General features: G+C 40.6%; 1 protein-coding gene across 2 annotated transcripts in view; it reads right to left on the reverse strand.

The window, feature by feature from the left end:
• Window positions 1-1,305: 1,305 nt before the first annotated feature.
• The window catches only part of LOC120526279 (CMRF35-like molecule 3), a 52,461-nt gene continuing 26,642 nt past the window's right edge, over window positions 1,306-27,124 (reverse strand). For both annotated transcript variants that reach the window (XM_039749386.1, XM_039749387.1), the window contains 3 exons: window positions 17,389-17,721; window positions 9,852-9,881; window positions 1,306-2,703 (listed from right to left, as the gene is read on the reverse strand). In XM_039749386.1, the coding sequence (XP_039605320.1) occupies window positions 2,660-2,703; window positions 9,852-9,881; window positions 17,389-17,721 (407 nt within the window). In that variant the 3' untranslated portion in view covers window positions 1,306-2,659. The remainder of the gene's footprint in view (window positions 2,704-9,851; window positions 9,882-17,388; window positions 17,722-27,124) is intronic.

A 27,124-nucleotide genomic window follows, 5' to 3' on the forward strand; every position in this document is an offset into this window, starting at 1 on the left:
ACTGTAAACTTGCACTACAGTTATAATATCTCACAACCTGGGCCACTTTATAAAGCGCGTTTGTACATATGATGACGATATCATTTTTAAGGTGAAATGCAGCAAAATATGTTTGTTAAATTATACACATAAAACTTTAACTTCATTTAAATAATCTATATTCTTCACTGGGAGTGTCGTGAAGGATAGAATAATTAAACATGTACTACGAAGATATTTCAATGTTCTTTAAACGTTTTGAAGAATCGGCTAAGCTTACAGATGGCTTAACGTCTATTACAGAGCTGATTGTATGGCGATTGGTTACTTGGGAAAGAAAAGCAAGGACTCTTGGGCGCACGCCAATATATATTGAATATAAAACAGAAAGAAAATAACAACACAGCTAAAAGCAGCGACAAATTTCGACAAAAGATAAATGCTTGTCATGAGCACGAGGCTCATGAAACACATGTTTAATAATGTGCTTTAGCTCCTATCATCATGAAAATGACATCACGTATACATCTCAGTATTTTAGTTATTCAGAGAGCTGTAATATCACGAATGTAATGGACTCTGTGTCCAGTTGGAGGAAGAGAGCCAGTTTAAGAAGCAAGTAGTGATTCACACACATAGATCACATACAGTAGAAGATCAAATACAAAACAAAGCATTTAACGTGCTACTTTAATTACGATCTGATTTGAGAAACTGGTTAATTAAACGATTTTAAGATGAAGTTTATAATGTTCTACTAAATGACAAAATAAACTACATGATTAAAGTGGAAATGTCGAGATTGAAGTTGACATTTCGTGCTTTTTCCCCACCGTGTGCCTTTTTTCTCTGTACCCTAATAAACTTTCATATGACACTCAGACAGTGGGCTACAACTCTTCTTTTCACAGCAACTTTGATATGTGACTTCTTTTTTATTTCCGGCACTGTGCGATTTTGTGAATGTGAGCTTTCAAGTTTCTCCAACACGCTATGTCACTCGATCAACTTCATTTTGTTGATTATACCACGGTTTATTTGAACAAATAGTATGTTTTTGCTTTGCCTCCACTTGGTATTCGCTGAAATTCTTATATTTTCCCTGTGCTTTTCCCATTGTCTTTTCACAGAAGGCTGCGCTTAAGGGCGATTTATATTGATTTGCATATTCAAATAGGCGTAATTCTGGGAGGATTTGGGGCGTTACATAATGCGCGTGCACGAGCGTTAGTTTTCACGCTGATCGGGATTTATGTAACGGAAGAATGTGAAAGTTGGAGTACGCACAGATTCCTGCATCTGGATTTTTCTGTGCGTAAACACATTTCGGCTTTTGTGCTTACGCCATGTTATAGTGCGAGTTCTACGCACGGCGTTATACATGAGGCCCCTGGGTAGTGTGGACGAAAGGCAAAAAATGGAGATTAATGTCTATGTTGTTAAATGAAAACAGTAGTTTGGATGTAGCCAGAGAAGAAGAAATGAGAAATTTGCAAAATACAAAAATAAAAATTTCTATTACATCATGTCGGGAACTGGAGTTTGGTGAAGCCCTGTTGGGTTCCGTGGGGGCCACCAGGGGGAGCTGCAGAGCCCAGAAGACCTCCAGTACACCTAGGAGTGATTCCAAGTAATACTGATGAGCCACCTGGAACAATCCCAGGACCTGATTCCCTCGGGGAATCGCTCCACATGGCCGTAGTGCCATAACTGACAATCCTTTATGATGCAGGTAATGTGCCTCATTACCTCTGATTGCTGTGGACAGCTTATAATCAATTCTCTTGTGAATGAACCTAGTGCTAAACACTTTTTTTTTTAAGTGTAGCTTTAACATCTGTAGTTTTTTTTATATTGACCATGGCCAGTTCTGGAGACTATTACTTTTGACCTTAATCAGCGCATTGACGTGTTTACTGCTGTTCCTTTAATAATTTCTGTCAAGTGAATCTAATTTTTAAGGGGCTCTGAATTTTTCACTATACATTTCCATTCCAAGGGCACCGTCATAAGTGTTTTCGGGTGTTTCAATGTGGACAGGGAGACTTCTGGAAATGATGTCCATGCGTGGAGATCATTTTCGTTTAAGACCTTCATTTTTAAATGAAAACATGATAATGTGGATGGAGCCTAAGATTTAACCAAACCCTCCTGCTGCTGCAATAGGCCGGCATAATCTAAACGAGACAACCCCTGAGCGAATTCTGTAATTGTTATTAAAATCTGCTGTATTTTTTCAGTGATGCTGGAACAAACATATATGCAGACAATTGGATATCAAGTCGGTTTTATTAATGTAGATACAGCTATGTGTCCGGGCTTTGCCTCAGGTTTTATTTACGTGGAAACTGAAAGTGGTAAAAAGTTATTATGTTCTTATTTGCTTCAGTCCCATCAGCCCATCTCTCTCTCTCCCAATACCACTTAATGAGCCTTCATTCTTCTTCCTTTTCCCAGATGCTTTCGATGTTTGGGTGTCAGCTTTTGTTTATTGAGGGTTATCTGCAAATTGCATCCAAGCAGCTTCACTGATTGATTGGACAATGCTGTGTTCAGTACATTTCAGCTGGGTGTTAGTGCAGCACTTACATGTTTGTGAATACACCTGTGGGCAGACCCGTAAAGATGGTGGTCCTCCTCTATTGAACTGGAGCTCTGATGCTCTGCGATGTCCCTTTGGTCATGGGGTTGGTTGCAAAGCTGGTTCAACACGACGGCAAAAGGCTAGAAAAGAACAAATGAAAATGAACTTTTTATGATTCAGTGATGTTATTTACATTAGTGTAGTCAAAGGTTTGAAGAGTGCCGCTGTGATCTGTGAGGTTTATTTCATATGCATTATTTTAATTAAATAGGTAATTGAGGTTTTAAAATAATACACCTGAAGACACACAAAATCATCTGACAGGAAGTAAAAGTAGTGCCATGTAAGCAACCAGACAGGGAGATGGTAAGAGACAAGTGGAGACACCTCAGGCAGGCTGTTAAAAGAGAGTAGGCATTCCACGTGCGTTGATGGTCATTTTGTGGTTAACAAGTTATGGTGTGCTAATTCTGTTAATGCTATTCCAGCCATGATTGAATCCATTTTTGGAAATTGCATGCTCTTACTTTGGGAACCTTGGACTGTTAGAAAATATAAAGCCTCTGGCAATTGCCCTGAACATTAAGATCTCACCTATGGACAGATAGAAGACATCACTCCTTTGTGTACCTAGAAACCATGCCTCCTGAATTCTGTCAAAGCATGCTGGAGCCAACTGCAGGAACTCCACAACTCCATGCTTTTGGGCAGTAGCTCTCCTTTGAAAATTGAATTATTCTGAGTGTCCAGCCAATATTTAAAGAAGTAAAGTGTTATTATTTTTTTCCTCATCTTGGAATCACTGTCATACCACTAGGGAATGATATAATATTTTATTGTAATATATATATATACAGGTGCCGGTCATAAAATTAGAATATCATGAAAAAGTTGATTTATTTCAGTAATTCCATTCAAAAAGTGAAACTTGTATACTAGATTTATTCATTACACACAGACTGATGTATTTCAAATGTTTATTTCTTTTAATTTTGATGATTATAACTGACAACTAATGAAAGTCCCAAATTCAGTATCTCAGAAAATTAGAATATTGTGAAAAGGTTCAATATTGAAGACACCTGGTGCCACACTCTAATCAGCTAATGAACTCCAAACACCTGCAAAAGCCTTTAAATGGTCTCTCAGTCGAGTTCTGTAGGCTACACAATCATGGGGAAGACTGCTGACTTGACAGTTGTCCAAAGACGACCATTGACACCTCGCACAAGGAGGGCAAGACACAAAAGGTCATTGCTAAAGAGGCTGGCTGTTCACAGAGCTCTGTGTCCAAGCACATTAATAGAGAGGCGAAGGGAAGGACAAGATGTGGTAGAAAAAAGTGTACAAGCAATAGGGATAACCGCTTGTACCCTGGAGAGGATTGTGAAACAAAACTGTGGGGGAGATTCACAAAGAGTGGACTGCAGCTGGAGTCAGTGCTTCAAGAACCACCACGCACAGACGTATGCAAGACATGGGTTTCAGCTGTCGCATTCCTTGTGTCAAGCCACTCTTGAACAAGAGACAGCGTCAGAAGCGTCTCGACTGGACTGCTGCTGAGTGGTCCAAAGTTATGTTCTCTGATGAAAGTAAATTTTGCATTTCCTTTGGAAATCAAGGTCCCAGAGTCTGGAGGAAGAGAGGAGAGGCACAGAATCCACGTTGCTTGAGGTCCAGTGTAAAGTTTCCACAGTCAGTGATGGTTTGGGGTGCCATGTCATCTGCTGGTGTTGGTCCATTGTGTTTTCTGAGGTCCAAGGTCAATGCAGCCGTCTACCAGGAAGTTTTAGAGCACTTCATGCTTCCTGCTGCTGACCAACTTTATGGAGATGCAGATTTCATTTTCCAACAGGACCTGGCACCTGCACAAAGTGCCAAAGCTACCAGTACCTGGTTTAAGGACCATGGTATCCCTGTTCTTGATTGGCCAGCAAACTCGCCTGACCTTAACCCCATAGAAAATCTATGGAGTACTGTGAAGAGGAAGATGCAATACACCAGACCCAACAATTCAGAAGAGCTGAAGGCCACTATCAGAGCAACATGGGCTCTCATAACACCTGAGCAGTGCCACAGACTGATCGACTCCATGCCACGCCGCATTGCTGCAGTAATCCAGGCCAAAGGAGCCCCAACTAAATATTGAGTGCTGTACATGCTCATACTTTTCATGTTCATACCTTTCAGTTGGCCAACATTTCTAAAAATCCTTTTTTTGCATTGGTCTTAATTGATATTCTAATTTTCCGAGATACTAAATTTGGGACTTTCATTAGTTGTCAGTTATAATCATCAAAATTAAAAGAAATAAACATTTGAAATACATCAGTCTGTGTGTAATGAATGAATCTAATATACAACTTTCACTTTTTGAATGGAATTACTGAAATAAATCAACTTTGTCATGATATTCTAAATTCATGACCGGCACCTGTATACTGTATATACACACCTGTGGTGGGCTAGCGCCCTGCCCAGGGTTTGTTTCCTGCCTTGCACCCTGTTTTGGCTGGGATTGGCTCCAGTGGACTCCTGTGACCCTGTGTTAGGATATAGCGGGTTGGATAATGGATGGATGGATGTATATACACACACACACATATATATATGGGTTGGCACGGTGGTGCAGTGGGTAGCGCTGCTGCCTTGCAGTAAGGAGACCTATATATATATAACTGCTCAAAAAATTAAAGGAACATTAGATCTCGATGGGAAAAAGAATCCTGCTGGATATCTTTACTGATATGGACTGGGTAATGTGTTAGGAACAAAAGGATGCCATATTGTTTGATGAAAATGAAAATGATCAACCAACAGAGGGTTGAATTCAAAGACACCCCGAAAATCAAAGTGAAAAAATGATGTGGCCAGCAGGCTCCTCCATTTTGTCAAAATTTCATTGGAGAAACTCTAAATCATACTCAGTAGTTTGTATGGCCCCAACTTGCTTGTATGCATGCCTGAAAATGTTGGGGGTCTGACAGGGGGCATGCTCCTAATGAGATGACAAATGGTATCCTGGGGGATCACCTCCTAGATCTGGACCAGGGCATCACTGAGCTCTTGGACAGTCTGAGGTGCAACCTGGTGTCGGCGGATGGACTGAAGCATAATGTCCCACCCAGAGGTGTTCTATTGGATTGAGGTCAGGCGAATGAGCGTGGGGGCCAGTCAATGGTATCAATTCCTTCATCCTCCATTAACTGCCTGCATACTCTCGCCACAGGAGGTCGGGCATTGCCATGCACCAGGAGGAACCCAGGACCCACTGCACCAGCCTAGGGTCAGGGACATTCACACCAGTGGCTTTTGTAGGCTCTGCCAGTGCTCATCCTGTTCTTTCTTGCCCAATGGAGCAGATACCAGTGTGTCCTGCTGATGGGTTAAGGACCTACTGCAAGGGGCCCTGTCCAGCTCTCCTAGAGTAGCTGCCTGTCTGCTGGAATCTCCTCCTGTCCCCTTGAGACTGTGCTGGGAGACACAGCAAACCACCTGGCAATGGGACATATTGATGTGCCTGGCATCATGGAGAAGTTGGACTACCAGTGCCAGCTCTGTAGGGTCCAGTTATTGTCTCATGCTACTAGTAGTGACACAGACCATAGTCAAATGCAAAATTAGTGAAAAAACAGATCAGGAGGGAAAATTGTCATTGCCCTCCATCCGTAAAAAACATTCCTGTTTTGGGGGTCGTCTCATTGTTGCCCCTCTAGTACACCTGTTGTTAATTTCATTAACACCAAAGCAGCTGAAACTGATTAACAACCCCCTCTGCTACTTAACTGACCAGATCAATAGCCCACAAGTTTCATTGACTTGATGCTATACTCTTATTACAAAGTGTTCCTTTAAATTTTTTGAGCAGTATACAGTATATGAGAGAGAGAGAGACTTATGGTTGAGAAGGATCTAACTACAGCCTGCAATATCTATGACGTAGGTCAGGTAATGCCTAGAACATCAGTTACGAAACGCCCTTTGAGTCAGATAACCCTCCCACAACCCTAATCTTGACCATAGTACAATGGGTCCTAAACTTAACCATAGTGCAATGGGGCCCTAAACTTAATCTAATCTTGACCATAGTGCAATAGGGCCTTAATCTTAACCATAGTGTAATGTGATGGGCATTTTGTGACTGACATTGAGATCGTTTCATGATGTTGGGGCATTACATGATTGACCTCATAGGTACTGCAGTCTGTAATTACACTCTGATATTTTGTTTTAGTAAAAGCTACAATCATTAAACTTATTCCCAGGAAGCGTGTGCCCCCTGCTGGATGCAGTTAGATTCAAATTCTGCTGATATGCCTCTGCAATAAATTCCAGATATTGCTTCAGAGGTTTGTAAATAATGATGTATTAACCATGCATTCAGTCATCTTCAAACAAGTCCAGAGTTAATGGGGGCCGGAGTTTATATCTGCATCATCGAGCACAAGGAGCGTCTGTCCTTGGATAGAATTACTTGTCCATCACAGGGCACTAATAAAATAATAATAAATTATTAGGGTAATTCTCTTTAAAAAGGGCAAAAATAAATAAAGTGCACTTTACTTCTGCCACTTTGTTGTTTTTTATACGTTTCTATCCAGGAATATATATGCTAAGTAAAAATAATCTCAGAGTCACAGGGAGCCAGGCATGTCCCAGAAGCAGTGGGCATAAGGCAGGTGCCAACCTTTGACAGGACACTAGACAATCAGACAGCTCTATTCTTACTATTATTAGTTTATTAGGCAAATTGTTTTGTATTTTGCATTTTATTCTGCATATTGTCTATATTATACTATACCCTTTTCAATGTACTTTGTACTAGTAAGAACAATAAAAATGCTTTTAATTATGCTGTATGGTAAAATGACAGAAAACTCGAATTGCAAATGAATAAATTTTCTCCTGTCATGAATCTGCTTTTACATTTCTATTCTTTGTCCTAATATCTTGAATGACTGAAGTAAATACTAGGGCACCTGGAGTGGGAGGATTCCTACTTTCTTGCCTACGGGGTTATCAAGTCTGAGAGGCTGCACTTCAATAGAAGAGCAAGTGCGGGTAGAAGTAAGACCCCGTTAAACAGTAGAGACTGTGGCCTCTTATTGCCCTCTAGCAGATAATTACGATCCCGAGTTGCTCCTGAGAGTTGGCCTCTCAGGTCCAAATGAAATTCCACCTTCCAAGTACATTTCTTTTTTATATCATCCAGATTGGAAAGAACAAGAGCTTCTCTGGCTCTTTAAGCGGTTTCTTAGAGAACTGGAGACCAGACTGTTAATGACAGTGCCCCGTCTCATCTCAGGGAGGTACCACATACCTAAGATGAGCCTGGAAGTTAACCCCCTGGCGCACATTCATGACATGTCCTTTTGTTTTGCTTTTTTTTTTTTTGTTTTTTTATTGTGTAGAAGTCATGTGATGTCATTAAGATGATAACTTAATGTTAGCACATTATTCTAGATTGTGGATAAATCTTTTTCAATTATGTCAGTGATTTAGCATGCGTTTCTCAGATTATTCTGGTGAAGACTCTCAGTATTGTTTTCCAACTATAGTCCAGTAACTGAATGGAAGAAATTATTAAGGAAATGATTGAGCAACACCAGGCAAGTACAGAAGTTTTACTGAACAGTCAGCATGGGTTCAAAAGAGGGAGGTCGTGTTTTACTAACATGCTGGCATTCTACGAGAAGGCAACAAAAGGATGTAACCTTGGGTGGAGTGGTAGATCTGAGGCTAAGGATCTTCACTGATTATCCCAAAGGTTGCCAGTTCGAATCCCTGTCACTGCCAAAAGAGATGCTACTCTGCTGGGCCCTTGAAATTAATAAAGAGTAACCAAATAAATAAAAAATAACCAGAGTGGAGCTTGTGAGATTATTTATCTGGACTTTCAGAAAGTGTTTGTTAAGGTGCCACATGAGAGGTTGGGCATAAAAGAAGTTGGAGTTCAGGGTGTGGTGTGTAGATGGGGGCAGAATTGACTCAGAAACAGGAAGGAGAGGATGATGATGCGAGGAACCTTTTCAGAATTGGCTGACATTAAGAGTGGTGTCCAGCAGGGGTCAGTGTTAGGTCCGCTGCTGTTTTTAAAATATCTAAATGATCTGAATATTAATATAACTGACAAGCTGGTCAATTTAAGTTTGCAAATGATACCAAGTTAGCTGGATTGGCAGATAATCTGCAATCCATTGAATCGTCACAGAGGGACTTGAACAACAGACAGGCTCACGCAGATGAAATGTAATGTAAGTAAATGTAAATGGGAAGGAAAAATGTGAGGTTTGAATACACAATGGAAGGTCTGAAAATTGAAAGTCCACCTTATGAGAAGGATTTAGGAGTCACAGTGGGCTTGACACTTCAACTGACAGACAGCCTTCAGAAGGCTAACAAAATGTCAGGTTATATAGCGCCTTGATGTGTGGAGTACAAGTCAAAGGAGGTTCTGCTCAGTCTTCATAACACACTGGTGAGGCCTCATCTGGAGTACTGAGTGCAGTTTTGGTCTCCAGGCTACAAAAAGGACATAACAGCACTAGAGAAAGTCCAGAGAAGAGCGACTAGGCTAATTAGAGGGCTGCAGGGGATGAGTTAGGAGGAAAGATTTAAAGAGCTGAGCCTTTACAGTTTAAGGAAAAGGAAATGAAGAGGAGGCATGTTTGAAGTGTTTAAAATTATGAACAGAATTAGTCCAGTGGATCAAGACTGTGACTTTAAATTGAGTTCATCAACAACACGGGGACACAGTTGGAAACTTGTTAAGGGTAAATTTTGCACAAACATTAGGACGTTTTTCTTAACACAGAGAAACACAGACACATGGAATAAGTGACCAGGTAGTGTGGTAGACAGTGGGACTTTAGGGACTTTCAAAACTTGACACAATGTTATTTTAGAAGGATTAAATGGATAGGACTGGCAAGCTTTGTTGGCCTGCTTTGTCTAAGTTTTATTAATGTTCAAACTGAAAATACTGGTTAGTGTTTTAGAGGTGACATCAGATTAGTGTAGCATAGATAGAAAACATGCCAAAGTCCATTACAAAACTCCTAATAACCAATATAACTGCATTAACAATCACTAAACCAAAATTACAGTCAAAAGATTGTAGCACTGAATGAATAACCCTAACACTTAGACAGGTTTTCAGATAAACTTTTATAAGGTAATTTCTAATAAATACGGCATCATTATGTCCATGGACCTGTGGAGTAGAACTAGAGTATGGAAACCAGCTTCACGATTTTAGTCCATTGAAAGAAAATAAAAATTGCCTTACTTCTCTTCCAGTGAGATTCAGTACCATGATCTAGAAGAAAAAAGAACATTTCATTATAAAGTACCCAACAGTCATACGTTAATAAAGCAGAGATGCCTTTATAAAAAGTGACTTAAGTAAATGTAAAGTTATGAGCAAGCTACTTAAGTACAATGACAATGCCTTGTCACCTCACTGCACACACCAGCCATGCCCGACAAGGGAGGGGTGTTTGAGGAAGGATGCTTAAAATGATATTTATGGAGACTTAGCCCAGTTAAATGTCTACCTGGAGCCGGGTCTGAGGAGACATCTTAGTGACTGTATCCTAATTTAGTCGAGAGGGCACAAATAGGAGAGCCGTTCAGTCTTCCTCCGCTTTAAGAAAGAGCTAATCATTGGCTAAAAGCCCCCCTTAATGAAGTGAATTTTCATAACATGAACATCTAATTGCAAACAATTTATATGAATTTTATTAATTTTATTGCAATCCATACAAAGCAATCAAGTTTTTACAAAAAGAAAAATTGAGTTAAGAACAGATCGATCCCCACCCTGAGAGAGAGAGCAAGCCAAACGGCGTAAGATTTAAGGCTTGTAAACATACCTAATTAAATAAGTTCTCTGTGCTTTATGAACTTATTTTAAAATATTACTGATTAGATCCTGTCATGTTTTGAAAAAAGTCTGTACGGATCCTCTAACTGAGTATTTGATTTTTTCCAATTTCAAATAATATAACACATCGGTTTCCCACTGACTTAAAAGAGGAGAGTTTGGGTTCTTCCAGTTTATCAGAATGAGTCTGCGTGCCAAGAGTGTAGTGAATGCCATCACAATTTGTTTGTCCTTCTCCACTTTAAACCCCTCTGGAAGAACCCCAAACACAGCTGTTAATGGGTTAGGAGGGATTGTGAGTCCAAGGCTGTCTGAGAGGTAATTAAAAATGTTTGTCCAGAATAATGTTAATTTGGTGCAGGCGCAGAACATGTGACCCAGTGAGGCTGGGACTTGGTTGCAACGTTCGCAGGTTGGATCATGCCCTGGAAACATTTTGGAGAGTTTTAGTCGAGACAGATGTGCTCGATATATAATTTTGAGTTGTATAATTGTATGCTTTGCGCATATGGAGCTCGAGTGAATTCTCTGCATTGCAACTTTCCACTCCTTTTCTGATATGTTAATTGAGAGATCTTTTTCCCAGTGTCCTCTTGGATCTTTGAAAGGGAGGGATTGTAAAATGATTTTATATATTGCAGAGATGGAGTCTAAGTCCTTGAGATTGCTTGTAAGCACTCTAACTACATGAGAATTGATGAAATGTGTTTAAGAATAACATTAGTAACCAAAATAAACCCTAGTAAGGAACTGACCTTCATTAAATAATGTTTAATAAAGCATTTACCTAGACTTTAGCACTTGTAGGTTCACAGCCTGTTGGTTCTTCTTGGGCTTTTCCAACTAGCTCACCATCAGTTTTGTATTTTCCCCAGGGTAATGGTGAGAAGTCGAATGAGCAACACACGTGACAAGGTGAGTGAACCACAGATTGTGAATCCACAAGTGCACCTTGCTGGAGCCTGTGGGTCGACTTCATCCCAATTTGCAAGCTTCCATGAGGACAACACCTGAATGCAACTGTTATGAACTATTGTCTGAAAAGACAATACATTTTTGTTATAGAAAATAAGATTTCCTAGCTATGTTTCTACTGTCTTGTATATGAAGTGATCGGCACAGTGGTGCAGTGGGTAGCGCTGTTGCCTCGCAATTATTAGATCTGGGATCACTTCCAGGGTCCTCCCTGCCTGGAGTTTTCATGTTTTCCCTGCGCCTGCGTGGGTTTCCTCCAGGTGCTCTGGCTTCCGCCCACAGTCCAAAGACATGCAGGTTAGGTTAAATTGTCCCCAGTGTGTGCTTGGTGTGTGGGTGTGTGTGTGTGTGTGTGCCCTGCGGTGAGCTGGTGCCCGGCTCAGGGTTTGTTTCCTGCCTTACGTCCTGTGTTGGCTGGGATTGGCTTCAGCAGACCCCCGTGACCCTGTAGTTAGGATATAGTGGGTTGGATAATGGATGGATGGATGGATGATCTATATGAAGTATAGGGAAAGTATTGTAATCATCCAAAGATTCGATGTCGAGATTTTGATGAATCGCAACATTTTAGACCTCCCTGACTTTCTTGTATACAAAGTATAGGGAAAGTATTGGAATCCTCCAAAAATTAAATTTTGAGATTTTGATGAATCTCAACATTTTAGACCTCCCTGAGTCTGAAAATACCATTTTTGGAATTATGCCTGTGTCTGTCTGTCTGTGTGTCTGTGCATGTAATAGATTGGCAGTTGTTAGAATTGTACTATTTTGTGGGTAAAGTATCTCAGTAAGAGTCTCATTGTACTGTGTATACAAGACAAGAAACTTCATCTTAGTTTGATCACTGCCTGTGTGAAGCCTGAATGTTTTCCTCAAGTTATTAGGGGTTTCTCAAGGTACAATAATTTCCTCCCCCATTCCACAGGATTACATGTTGAGCCAACTGGATGCTTTGCTTTGGCTTCCTCTCTGTACAAAATGTGTTCTGTGTAGGTTTCAAGTTGAGTGCTGCTGCTCTTTTCCATTCAGAGCTGGGACAGCATGTATGGGAGTAATGAGTGGTCTCCTCTGTGATCTGCTTTTAGAGCTGGGACACATAAAAGTTTATTATCTCATTACTTTCTCGTATACGAAGCATAGGGAAAGTATTGTAATCATCCAAAGATTTGATGTCGAGATTTTGATGAATCTCAATGTTTTAGACTTCCCTGACTTTCTTGTATATGAAGTATAAAGAAAGTATTGGAATCCTCCAAAAATTCCATTTTGAGATTTTGATGAACCTCGACATTTTAGACCTCCCTGAATCCAAAAATACCATTTTTGGAGTTATGTCTGGGTGTCTGTCTATGTGTACATGTTATGTAAACCCAATAACTTGAGTACGCTTTCACTTAGAGATCAACCAAATTTTTTGGATACAATTATTAGGTACTAACTTTCAACTTTTGGGCTATTTTCATTAACCGGAAGTGCACCCCCAAATTTCACAGGGGTTACGTTCCTAGAGCACCCTGAAATTGTTAATTGTGAAAAACCGTGAATTTTGGATGAGGTTAAAAAAATGCCTATTTTCATAGTTTAAACCCTAAATATGCCCAAATAAACCATTTAATTTAATTTCAAACTCAGCTTAATACCTTTACCTAAAAATAAAGAATGTAAAGGTAAACCTGTATACTGTACTGCTATGTCTCCTGCAGTGCTAGAATGTAAAATACCGATGTTACCGCTATATGTACTGTAATTCATGCAAGTGCGTTTTAATTGCCAGAAGCCTTAGAAGGTGCAGGGCGTTTCGGTGGCATCTTGGGGCTTTAACCCTTAAACTGCCACATACTTGGGGGTTAATGCATCCCTGGATGCCAAATACTTTTTTGTTGCACTTTAAGTAAATGTCACAATTAACAAAGAAAAACTGAAATTTTAATAGTACACATTTTTTTTCATGCAAAGAGCATCACAATTACTGCAACACTGATCATTTTACAAACTGCTAATGAACTGTAAAAACTACTGGAACAATTTGTACAAAGTGCAACTGACGCCATGGATGAAACTCAGTAAATCACTGAGCCAACTGTGCTTGAACTGGCAGCACGCAAGCACATAGAGGTAAGCGCTGATGCTTGCAGGCTGGTCTTAGTGTAGCGGCTTAATTCCAGGGTGAGGCTGCAATGCTGCAGGGTGTCACGCTTTGGGTCACAGACTTGCATAGAAACACAGGAGATTGTAGAGACAGGAACTTTATTCAAACACTTCAAACAAACATGTCTCTTTCAGAAGTAAAAGGAGCTCAGTATGCAGTTAGTTATTCATTAAACAATAGACAAACATCATAGGGGAGCAGAACCCCCAACAGGAGCAGAGAATGTCTGGGGGAGAAGAGAGAAACAAAGCAATCAGCCAAAAAGGACAGGTACTGTTCAGGCATTTAAGTAAGCGTAGAGCGAGAAGCCACAATCGAGAAGACGGTGATTTATTTATTTTTATTGTGGCGATTCCAGGGACGCACCCAACCTGCGCGCACTCACAAACAGAGACAAAAACAAAGCAAACCAGTAATCAAACAGGAAATAAAGAATGTAATGAAAACAAATGAAAAAAGAAAACAACAATACCACCCCTGTTCCCCTTACAGTGATTACACATTAAATACAAGCAAAACACACACAGTAAATCATGAAAAAGTTCATGAAATATAGCAATGGATGAAATGTATTGATGAAAATAGATAGTTCAGAGATCCACACCTTGAATGGGAATGTACAGATAGTCCTACCGGTAGTTCCTGAAATGGTGAAGATGGGTGGAGGGGTTCAGGAGTGCTCTTTTCTTTGTAGGATGGCCATGAATCTACTTACAGTTCTCATGTAAACAGGCAGACACCACACAATCCAGATGCCAACCACGAAACAATCCAGGACAAAACAAATAAGTACAGGTAACCCAACAGAGGGCAGACAAACAGGAACTTGAAGCACAAAATACAAAAACTTTTTTTTTTTTGCTTTTGGTCACCGACCCCCTTTTTAAAAGCCATGCTGACATCCTTTGACCTCAACAGCCTCAGCACCCTCAGCAGAAGACCAATCAGAGCCACAGCAGGGACTGCTGGGAGTTACAGTTTCAAATTCTATTGGCTACCTTCACCATCCCAAGTCGCGGTTTTCTCTACAGCTGCTTTCTGTTCTCTCTACATTACAGCATTGCCACAAAAAATGCCATAAAAATTGCGGAGGATATTTGCGGTTTCCGCTAACAATTATTAGATACAGTAGGTTCTAAGGAAAAATCAGCAAATGACTGAGGCCGCGAACTCTGAACCACGACTTCACAGGGGTCTACTGTAATATTTTACCTTTAACTCATGCAGCTGCAGAGTCCAATTCATTCATCTTTACTTTTGTAATAAATGTTCAACTTACTATTAATTTGATTTGATTTGCTGTTGATGGTTCTTTAATGTACATAATATAAACATATAATCATTGTCTTGCAGTTTACTCCTCAAATATCTCAGTATAAGTCCAGAGGAGACCACTCTCAATTTTTTTTATTAAGAAATTTTGGCCAACCTTAGTTTCTTCCTTAAATGCATATTTTGAGCATTTTACATTTATTACGTTTTTGGTTAGAGTATTCCCACAAAGCCATTTTTTTTTTTGTATAGGCTCCGCCATTTTGTTCATAAGTTGTATGTCATTCTCTACTGTGTCACAGAAGCAACCATACCAATAGCTCCCGATTAGGTCATTCCAATGTCCAATTCTGTGGTTACCTTATAGAATCTTTTTTGCTGGGTGTTTTTCAAATCTATTTTTTGGTTTTGACCCTGCTTTGATTCTGCTACTATGAGTTTGTCTCCCCCTTGAATTAAGTCGCTAGATTGGATTGATCTCCTGGCATTGACCTTGATAATTTATCAGCTTTCTTTTTCCAGTCTTCATCACGCTGTGTCTGTTCACCTGATGGTGGTAGAATTGCAGTAGCACTGAATGTGAAAATAACAGAAAAATGGAGATGATATATGTCATTAATATCCAGCCCCATTGCACAAGCTGCCATGAGGACAGCAGCATCAACTATCTAAGCAACTGAGACTGGAAATTGTGCACCACTAATGTCCAGCCCTGGCTTATTCTGCAGGGTGCATTGAGGTGTACATCAAAAGACTACATAGAAGACCAGGTGCAAGCACCAGTGATGTGCATTTCAAAATCACCCCCAATTCTTTGTGTGTGTGAATTTTTATAAAGTGGTTACTCCTGAGGAAACGGAAGCCTGTATTTTAGATCTTTGATTTAGTAGAGTATTGTCTCTATTAGCGTAGCCATTTTTTTCTGGTGGTAAAAATCAAGATCCAGGCTTTTAATGACCTCTTGGGCACAGCCATCAGCAGTGTGTCTGTCTGCAGAGAGAGTGTTAACCTTGTCGAGAGGTTTACTTACCTCAGCAGTGACATTCATGTCTCTGGAGACTCTTCCTATGAAGTGAGTAGATGAATTGGAAGAGCATGGGGGGTCATGAGGTCACTGCAAAAGGGTGTGTGGCACTCCCGATATCTCTACAAAAGGATGAAGGTCCAAATCGTTAGAGTCCTGGTGCTTCCTGTCTTGCTATATGGTTGCGAGATGCTATCCAGTGACCTGAGATGAAGACTGGAGTCCTTCAGGACTCTGTATCTTCGGAGAACCCTTGGGTACCACTGGTTTGTGCCCAATGAGCAGCTGCTCACAGAGTACCAAATGAGACACATTACCTGTATTGTGAGGAAGGGTCCATTACGGGACTATGGCCATGTGGCGCAATTCCCAGAGGGTGATCTGGCTCACAGGATCCTCATTGTTGAGGACCTAAGTGGCTGGACCAGGACAAGGGGACACCCACGTAACACCTGGCTGCGGCAGATAGACTGTCATTTCTGGAGGGTGGGACTGGACTGTATGTCTGCCTGGAGGGTTGCCAACCAGGATCCCGAGTTGTTTCATTGTGTGGTGGGTACGGCAACGTGCTTTACCAGTGCATGCTCTCCAGCCTGACCTGATCTGACCTAGTAATATACTGAACCGAGTTTGAACCCTGGGCCTGTTTATGTAGAGATTACATGTTCTTTTTGCGACTGCATTGGTTTTTCTCCAGCTGTGACAACTTTCCTTTCACCTTCCAAAACCATCTGTGCATGAGTGAGCCATGTCGAGGTTTGGTCCCTGCTTTGTCCCTAGTGCTGCCAGGATATGGTCTTGTCACCTCAACCCTGATTGAATGGGTCTGAGGAGATCATACTGCATATTTTATGGGCATCATCCTAGGATCCTGAATTGGATAATTGGGCTAGAAATGAAAGCTGGTGTACTAGAGGTGCAGTTTGTGTATGTGCTCCTATCCTGATTAATCACTAACATTTAATTTATAATCTATTTTGCTATGAGGAAAAGCTTTTGGATGAGTAAAATAAGAAATAATACAAAATATGCAAGTTGTCATGTCCCCTCTCAAGTTCAATTTGAAACTAAATAAATCCATATTTGAGGTCGCACAGGATGTTCCTCTAATGAGTTCAAAAATTTGGCAGTGCTTTTTAGTGGGTGGTTTTGAAATTTCAAAACATTGTGCAATGTATTCTATTTAAGAAATCTAAATGAAAAAGGAAAGTTTTCTGATAGAATTTTATTGAAGAATAAGTGTGGCAAATTTTAACAAATTCGGTCAAGTAGGACATGAGTTGTTTCATGTGCACAGACAGACAGACAGACAGACAGACAGAGACTTGGCAAGTGCAAGATGTGCACATAAAAAGGAAGTGGAAACTCCACCTATTGTTGTAAGTACAGCTCAGTACACTATTATAAAAGCATTTTCTTTGTATTTTTAGCTGCCCAGATACAGCTACTACTTCAAAAATAAGTCTGGCCTAAAAAAGGAAGTAGGCAAAGTGCTATTAAATCTGCACGAATTGACTGACCTTGATGGAGGGTGAGTTTGACCTCAGTGTAGTCATCATTCAGGGTCCTCTCCACTGCACACCAGTACGTCCCGGCATCACTCATTTGCAGCTCCTTGATGGTCGCGGTGAAAACTCTCGCAGAGGTGTCATCATACAGAGAGTATCGACCTTCCGTCACCAGAGTGTTGGGGTTCTTTGTTTTGATCAGGGCATTGTTCCACATATATTTAACATTAGTCAGATATTTCTCATAATTTTCAAATCCTTGTGCATATCTGCAGTCAATCGTCACACTTCCTCCTACAGTCCCATGTACCACAGTCACTCCATCGCTGCTTATGACTTGTAAAACTGCAGAGACAAAAATATTAGCACTGAGTTTGCTTAAAGAGATAAAAGGCTCAGCACTGGAGTGTTGCTTCCTTAGTACCTATTATGGAAACTTATCACCTATAGAAATTGTGTTTTTAACTTTTAAACATGATAGACATCCCTCAAGGAACACTGGTGAGGTTATTTAGAGACTTAAAAGTTGACACCGGTCTTGTAATGGAGCGTCACTCAAGCCACGGTTCTTCTTTACCTTACTCCCAGTGCTGCTGGGATAGGCTCTGGCCCCTCAAGACCCTGAAATGAATTAACCAGGTTTGTGAAGGTTAAGCTCTGTTAGTTCAATACATTTTAGTCTGTGCCTTTGTGATCAGGCAGTGGCATAGTGGCCTGTGCATTGCCTTAGAATTCCATGGACTTTACTTCAGTTCATTTGACACTTGCATCACTAAAGCTAGCTAGCTAGCTAGCTAGCTAGTAGCTAGATAGATAGATAGATAGATAGATAGATAGATAGATAGATAGATAGATAGATAGATAGATAGATATGAAAGGCACTTTATAACTTATAGATAGATAGATAGATAGATAGATAGATAGATAGATAGATAGATAGATAGATAGATAGATAGATAGATAGATAGATAGATAGATAGATAGATACTTTATTAATCCCAAGGGGAAACTCAACAGTCATCCATTAATATCATTGTAAAGTGTTCTATAGATTGCCAGTTGTTAGTATTGTACTATTGTGTGGGTAAAGTATCTCAGTAAGAGTCTCATTGTACTATGTACACAAAACAAGAAACTTCACCTTGGTTTGATCACTGTCTGTGTGAAGCCTGAATGTTTTCCCCAAGTTATTAGGTGTTTCTGAAGGTACGATAATTTCCTTCCCCATTCCACAGCATTGCATGTTGAGCCAACTGGATGCTTTGCTTCTCTTCCTCTCAGTAGAAAATGTGTTCTGTGTAGGTTTCAGGTTGAGTGATGCTGCTCTTTTCCATTCAGAGCTGGGACAGCACGTATGGGAGTAATGAGTGGTCTCCTCTGTGATTTGCTTTTAGAGCTGGGATGTACAAAAGTTTATTATCTCATTACTTTCTCGTATACAAAGCATAGGGAAAGTATTGCAATTGTTGTGGACGAAATCTCAGACCCGACAGCAGGTGCGGTTATAAAGCAGCTTTATTTTCAGAGTCACGGTGAGAAGAGTTTCAGAAAAGCAGACAATCAAATGTACATGACAGCGTCAGGGCTCTTCTGAACCCCGTCTGTTGGGTGGGGTCCAGTTTTATACCCCTAGAAATGCGTGATTTAATATCATTATTAAATGTATCAGTCAACACATTTATTATACACAAACCTTGAGCCCCTTTAATGTCCCTTGTAAAACTTGATTTCTTGGCTCCTTTTGTTATGGCGTTCAGATGTAAGCTAAGGGACAACGTGATAAGGCAGACTCATGTGTGGAATGCTCAGACCTTAAGTCCTTTGCACAAACATTTTTCTGTTTGCTAAAACAAAGCATGCTGTTACAAGGTTTAGTAAAGCCTACTTCTCAAACATGAATTAGTACAAGGGAACGAAGTAAACATTCAGTTTCCACATTGTCCAAAGATTTAATGTTGAGATTTTGATGAATCTCAACGTTTTAGACCTCCGTGACTTTCTCGTATATGAAGTATAAGGAAAGAATTGGAATCCTCCAAAAATTCAATTCTGAGATTCTTATGAATCTCGACGTTTTAGACCTCCCTGAGTCTGAAAATACCATTTTTAGAATTATGTGTGTGTGTATGTAAACATGATAACTTGATTACGCTTTCACTTAGGTCAACCAAATTTTGCATATACTGTAAGTATTAGGTACAAAATGTAGATTTCTATCAACTTTTGAGTTTTTTCCACTAACCAGAAGTGGTACATTAACTTTTATTCATGCAGCTGCAGAGACCAATTTATTCAACTTTACTTTTATTATAATAGTTTGATATCTTATTAATTTGATTTGATTTGTTGTTGATGGTTCTTTAATGTACATAATGTAAAAATATAATCATTGCCTTGAGATTTACTCCTCAAATATCCATCCCCTTATCTGAGTTTAAGAGAAAGTCGAGCGGAGACCACTCCCCATTTGTTAATATATGAAGTAGGGCTGTTGCTTAGTTTTTGTTTTTAATTAGACACAGTAAATTTTCACTATCCGTGGATTCCATTTCCATGGTTTTACTTATTTGTTGTTAGAATAGTTTAACTCGTTTTGCGACACCTTCGGTCTACTCGTGCCTATTCATGGCAATGCATAGTAGAAATAAACTTCAAAGAGGTGATGTAGATTAAAGTGTGTCTACACAATGCTGAGAGGAGTAGGTAAGCAGTTGAAACCCATTTATGACTTAGACTAGTGGAAGAAAATTAGACAGGGGTCACATAGTCATTTAGAATAAAGTGTTTGGGTATGATTTCAATATTCAAATATAACATTCATCTTAAAGATACAACATAAAGGGTTATTAAATGACAGAAAACTATTCAGGTATATCAGGAAACAAAGATGTAGCACACAAAGTGAACTGAAAGATGACTAAGAGATGACTAAGAAATCAGCAGATGTCCTATAAAACAACCAGAATGGACAGTTGTTACTTACACAGAAATGTCAAGAGTGGTGGCTCAACCCAAAAGCTGTAAGAAGAACCAGAATGTTCATTTTATATAAGTCATTTGAGTGTAAGTCAATGAGTCAACCACAGTAAGATCTATGCATGGATTGACACAGTATGTAAATTCAATAGTGTATAAAATGAACCTCTATCCTTTGTTTCTCTGATCATTCTGACCCTACTGTAACAGACTGCCATGATGAATGCTCCCTCAAAGGCATTTATCGAGGAGTAATTAACCTTTAACTACTCACACTTCTGTATTTTGTTCACCAATCTCGGTTATTTTTGTCCAATGTCCTTTTACATGAACCTACCGACAGCATTCACCATCTCTCTTCAACTTGATTCACTACAAGTACACTGCCTTAATGGTTTCTCTCCAGTGTGCCCCCAGCCGGTTTTATGATTGAATGTGCAGTCGCAAGTTCCATATGGTGCATTTGGTACACTTTGCAGGTACTTATATATGTATGACAACGATGAGATGTTCTTCTTGCAGTGACTTTGACTGCAAAGAACATTCAACAACCGAAGTGATACAAATCCTACAGTGGATGAAAGTGTGACTGGTGACGAATGAGCGTGGATCAGGTTTATTTTCGGATAGTCCTAGACTGTGTCATACTATTCAGTAATATGATATTAAATTACATTAAAAACATGTACAATTTAAAATTATTGCAATATTTTATATTACAACCTCACAGCATGCAAATAAATAGCCATTTTAACACTTGTGCATAAAGTACACTGTGTGAGTACTTAAGAGATGAGAAATGGTGTGAGTAGTTAAGGGTTAAATGACGCAGTGAACAGCTTTTCTCCTGTCGATTACTGACTCAAAAAGGTTTACCAGACTTTTATTGTCACTATACACATGTACAATGAGATTAAAAGCAGCTCCTTCAGTGCAGACATATATGTAGAACGCAACAAGTAAATTAACAAATACAGTGATTCCCTCTTCGATCACGGGGGTTGCGTTCCAGAACCCCCCACGAAAGGTGAAAATCCGTGAAGTAAAAACCATATATTCGTATGGTTATTTTTATATATTTTAAGCTCTTATAAACATTTCCCGCACAGTTATACAGCATAGATAAGATAAGATTTGTTGAAATTATGTACTGTATGTAAACACACTGTTAAATATTATTTTAAATATATCGAATGTCTCTGATATCACATATGTTACAGACATTACGATAGACAGGCTACCAGCTATAAATACGTACAATGCAAGAAAAATTGTATGCAGTAAAATGTGTGTACAGTGACACTAAACGTATGTACATGTGCTAAGTACTGTACGTAGAAAATTATTTATGGTTACTCACCAACAATGACATGATGACTTGTTCGATAACAATGAGTTTAATTTTACTGCACAATAAAGGAGAGCATTACAGCTTTTCTAAAGGAGCTTCTTCAGGTGACTGTAGCACCGCCGTTGTTCCTCTTCCTGCAATCCAAATCCCTAAAGCAGATTCCATCTGGACTACCTCCTTATTACGTCCACTTACAACTCGTTTTGCGCCCTGGTTAAAGGACACTGCGGCTGTAGATTTTATATTCTTTTCCTCCTTTTTAAATAAAATGATGCCGTAATGGTGTCCTACAGCGGTATAGCTGTTCCCTTCCTTCTACATATCCAAAACATTTACCTTTTCAGCAATCGTTAGCATCTTCCGTTGGTGCTTGGGCACGGCCCCTGCAGCACTAGCAGGAGCAAATAGTTTTGAAGCCATAACGAAGGGCTTGACTATGCACAAAGATAAACACAAAAGAGCACAAAAGTCTTTACATAGCAAAACACGTTGATGCTGAATGAGCGAGACAAGACTTCCTGGTTAATGCAGCAGAATTGAATTTGGCGCTCCGTCGCTGAGCCAATCACCACACAGGAACTGAACTGCGTGCTCTGATTGGTTAGCTTCTCAGCCATCCACCAATAGCGTCCCTTGTATGAAATCAATTGGGCAAACCAACTGAGGAAGCATGTACAGGAAGTTAAAAGACCCATTGTCCGCAGAAACCCACAAAGCAGCAAAAAATCTGCGTTATACTGTATATTTAGATATACTTACATATAAAATCCTCGATAGAGTGAAGCCACGAAAGTCAAAGCGCGATATAGTGAGGGATTACTATAAAAAAATGGTGCAAAAAGTTACAAAAAAGTTCTGTGATGCTATATACATATGGAAAGAATAATAACTATTGCCCTATTGGGTTATTGCACATAAGTTAAATATTGCACAATAATGATGATCATGTGCAGTGAGTAGTGGATGTTGGACCGTGAGAGTAATGATATTGTACAGTATACAGATATTGCACAGTTATTATCAGTACCATTTAGATATTTGATATTGCACAGTTGATGGATAGAAGGAAGTCCGGGTTTTAGATTGTGTAGTCAGTGCATGTGTGAGTTTAGAATGGTCATGGCTTTTGGGAAAAAACTGTGCTTGAGTCTGTTTGTCCTTGTTGTGATGCCCCTGTAGCGCCTCCCTGAGGGCAGCAGGTCAAACAGATCAGATCCAGGGTGGGAGCTGTCCATGATGATGTTTTTTGCCCTGCTGAGGCAGCGGGAGGTGTAAATGTCCATCAGGGAGGGGAGAGGGCAGCCGATGATCTTCTGTGCTGCCTTTACTACTCTCTGAAGCCTCACCCTGTCTGCCATGGTGCAGCTGCCGTACCATTCTGTGATACAATATGTCAGCAGGCTCTCGATGGACGAGCGGTAGAAGGTCAGTAGCAGGTTGGAGTCCAGGTTGTGCTTTCTGTGGATCCTCAGGAAGTATAACTGCTGCTGAGCCTTCTTGATGACTGCTGTGATGTTGTCTGTCCAGGAGATGTCAGCGGAGATAAGGACGCTGAGAAACCGGAAGGTATGGACCCTCTCCACACACTCGCCGTTGATGTAAAGGGGGGCTAGGTCGGTGCTGTGCCTCCTGAAGTCGACAATGATCTCATTGGTTTTCCTGGTGTTCAGAGCCAGATTGTTCTTTGAACACCAGGCTGCCAATTTCAGAGCCTCCTCTCTGTAAGCTGCCTCGTCTCCCTTTGAGATGAGTCCGGCCACTGTGGTGTCATCAGCAAACTTGACGATGAGGTTGTTGTTGTGGGCCGGACTGCAGTTGTGGGTGTAGAGACAGTACAGAAGGGAGCTCAGCACACAGCCTTGCGGAGTACCGGTGTTCAGTGTGCGAATGGAGGAGTGGTGGGGGTCGAGTCTCACAGTCTGGAGCCGGTTGGTAAGAAAGTCTTTTATCCAGACACATGTGAGAAGGGGGAGGCCAAGAGTGACCAGTTTGGTGATGAGAATGTCAGGAATAATTGTATTAAAAGCTGAGCTGTAATCCACAAAGAGCATCCGGACGCAGCTCTGCTTAATTAAGATGTTGATTTCTACCACGGACTGGAACCTTCAGTTGTTCTCTACCAACAAGGAATTTCCAGTAACTGCGGATCTGAAGCTTGCATTGAGAAAGTCTTTGATCAAAGCGGTGCAGTGTGTTAAATCCTCATTCCGCTGGTATTTAAGATATCAACGTGCTAAGGCTGATGTCCAAGGATCTGGATTAGTATCTTTCAAAACAAGCTCACTGTTTGGTTAGAGAACGTCTCATTCCAAAGGTTTTTAATCTTGTGTCTGGTTATTTTGACTTTGAATTTGTCTTAGACTGTTGGGAGCTGTTAAAGAAGTTTTGATTTGTCTTACCAGCTTTTCGACTTGTAGCCTGCTCAGTGACTTTGATTTTAGCTTATCCTAATCAATAATTTCACCTCCTGATCATCTAAACACTTTCTTGGTTAGCTCAGATTTCTTACTTCAATGTTAGGCTTTGCAGCCTGGAATTAGCAAATTTTGTTCACTCTTCCTTTTTGCTTTCCCAACGCATACCATTCATATTATGCAGCATATAGTCATCAAAATATTGATGTTGAGAATTCAATGGATTTACACGTTTTAGACATCCCAGACTGTTGGACCGGAGTGCTACCATACAAATCTGTGAACATCATAACTCCAAATGAAATAGCTGTAATGGCATCTCATTCAGAAAATGGTGCCATCTGGTCTTCAAAAATTGTGATATCAAGTTTATGTTTTATAAGGTCGCTTGCGTCACTGCTCTCCTGTAGTGGTAATGAGACCTGGGTTACCTAGCGTTGTTCCCCCAAAACCTCTCATGTTACATTAGTATTTGTTCTGGAAGATTTCATGTTTCAAATGGAAGGATTCCCACACTAATTCCAGCATCCTCACAGAGACAAAGATGGCCAGCACTGAAGCCATGATCCTACAGAACCTGCTCTTCTGGATGGCCCACTTCATCAGAATGCCTTACTCCCATCTACTGGATGGTCCAATTCATCAGAATGCTGATTCCCATCATTCCAGACAAGTCCTCTTCTCCCAGCTGATCTATGGGTGAAAACTTAGGGTAGTCTGAAGATATGGTCCAAAAGCACCATCAAAAGCCCACCTTCTTAAAGGCAAGATCATTATTGCCAGTTAGAACACCCTAGCCACTCCATATCAGCAGATATCACTTCACTTTCAGACTGAACACCTCTTTAATGAGGCGGAAAAGTGCACAGACCAGTATGAGAAGATTTCCAGAAGATGATTCCAGGTGGCAATCCTTTACCCGACTGTATGGATGACTAGACTCCTTAGACATTTCATGTCATATTCATGGGCATCATTCTTGTTTTGAGGGACCAGTAAGAGAGCTATACCACAAATATATAGTTGGAACAATTACATTCACTTCCCTCTCCTTGCAGTCTCTCTTATCAAATATTTTCACCCCAGTATTATGGAGCAAGCAAGTCAGCCACAAGTAATTTCATCTCTGGTGATGAGTCAGCAAAAAATGTGTTTTGCAACCAGCAGAATTGGTGCAGCTGTCACAGGAAGAGCCGTGTTTGGTTCCTCTCTCCAGTCATTGCTGCCTCAGTTCTGCATACATCAGTCAGTCAGTCAATCATTATCCAACCTGCTATACCTTAACACAGGGTCACAGGGGTCTGCTGGAGCCAATCCCAGCCAACACAGGTCGCAAGGCAGGAACAAATCCCCGGCAGGGTGCCAGCCCACCGCAGGGTACACCAACACACACACACACACACCAAGCACAATTTAGGTTCGCCAATGCACCTAACCTGCATGTCTTTTGACCGTGGGAGGTAACCCACGCAGACACGGGGAGAACATGCAAACTCCACGCAGGGAGGACCTAAGAAGCAAACCCAGGTCACCTTACACATACATGCATACATAAATAAATAAATAAATATTCACACATTGGTCTGAAAACACACAGTTGGGCTGCATATGCAAATGACCTGTGGATAAAAAGAGGACTGCGGTTGATGCGTTACAAAGCAGCCAGTCCTAGCCAACACAGAGTACAAGGCAGGAACAAATCCCCGGGCTGGGCGCCAGCCCACCGCAGGGCACACACTAGGGCCAGTTTAGAATCGCCAATCCACCTAACCTGCATGTCATTGGACTGTGGGAGGAAACCCACGCAGACACGGGGAGAACATGCAAACTCCACACAGGGAGGACCCAGGAAGCGAACCCGGGTCTCCTTACTGCGAGGCATACATCTGCCTGTTATTTTGTGTTTAACTCCTTTAAAGATTTCTTCAATGAAAATAAAAAAATCAAGCATCTCACAATAGGAAAACGGTCCTATGTGGCTTAAAAACAACAGAATGATGCAAATGTGGTCCTATGTCCTACTCTTAGGGGTAAATGCAATTGATCAATTGTCCTAATTTAGGAAGCTACTCCTAACTTCACCAGCAAGTAGCACAACTAGTGATCTATCTAAACATACTAGGAGTTGCCAGAAGATGGCGTTCAGGCAGAGATCAGCACGCACATCCTGGGAAAAGTTTTGGAAATGTTTTGGAAACATTGGATAACAATGAACTTGGATTGAACTCCATCAGTTTGACTGAGATGGAATCATACTTGTAACAAATCAAGTACATTACGTGATCAATCCACCTATACGAAGAAGCCACGGGCTGTCAACTGAAGTAAAAGCGTTGATAAAGTCACATTTTATTAACCACATGGAAAAGACAGTTTTACAATAGCAATGATCTGAGTACTGTATGTCACAATCAAGCATTTCTCAAATTTTGTACCAGACTTTTAATTCCTTTCCAGTAACGTGTGAAGTAATACACAGATTTATACATTTCACCACCACTCCACATGAGATAATGTTAAAGTTAGCTGCAATCATTCAAATCTGTGGTCTTCTGAGAGTTGTTGGTTTGATTGACAGCACAACCATAAAGGTCATTGTCCCAAGTGTGGACAGGCTCACAAATGTGAATACACTAGTATCAGCATTCAGGGGATCATGAATAAAACAACATCACGTTACCCTGAACATAGGTGGGGGGCTAATCGGGGGGTTGACAGTGAAACATCACACAGGTATGCTAAGCTCCATACTCCACTAAAGCCCTGGAATATTTGTGTTACACTTTATAAGCCCAGCAAGGTTCAGGAAAGCAGGCAGAACCTCCCAGGGGCATCAGATAAAGAGAGCCACACAGAAGAAAAGAGGGCAGCACAGAGAGGGAGAGAGATGGCACTGCATTGTGGAATATGTGATAAACAAGTGAACGCGACTTCAAAATCAGCGCCAGTACTTCCATTGGACTTTTCAGTAACTGGTACGTTATGAGGTGTTTCTCATGGCCATAAT

The sequence above is a fragment of the Polypterus senegalus genome, chromosome 3 (genome assembly GCF_016835505.1).
Source record: "Polypterus senegalus isolate Bchr_013 chromosome 3, ASM1683550v1, whole genome shotgun sequence".
Taxonomy (NCBI): domain Eukaryota; kingdom Metazoa; phylum Chordata; class Cladistia; order Polypteriformes; family Polypteridae; genus Polypterus; species Polypterus senegalus.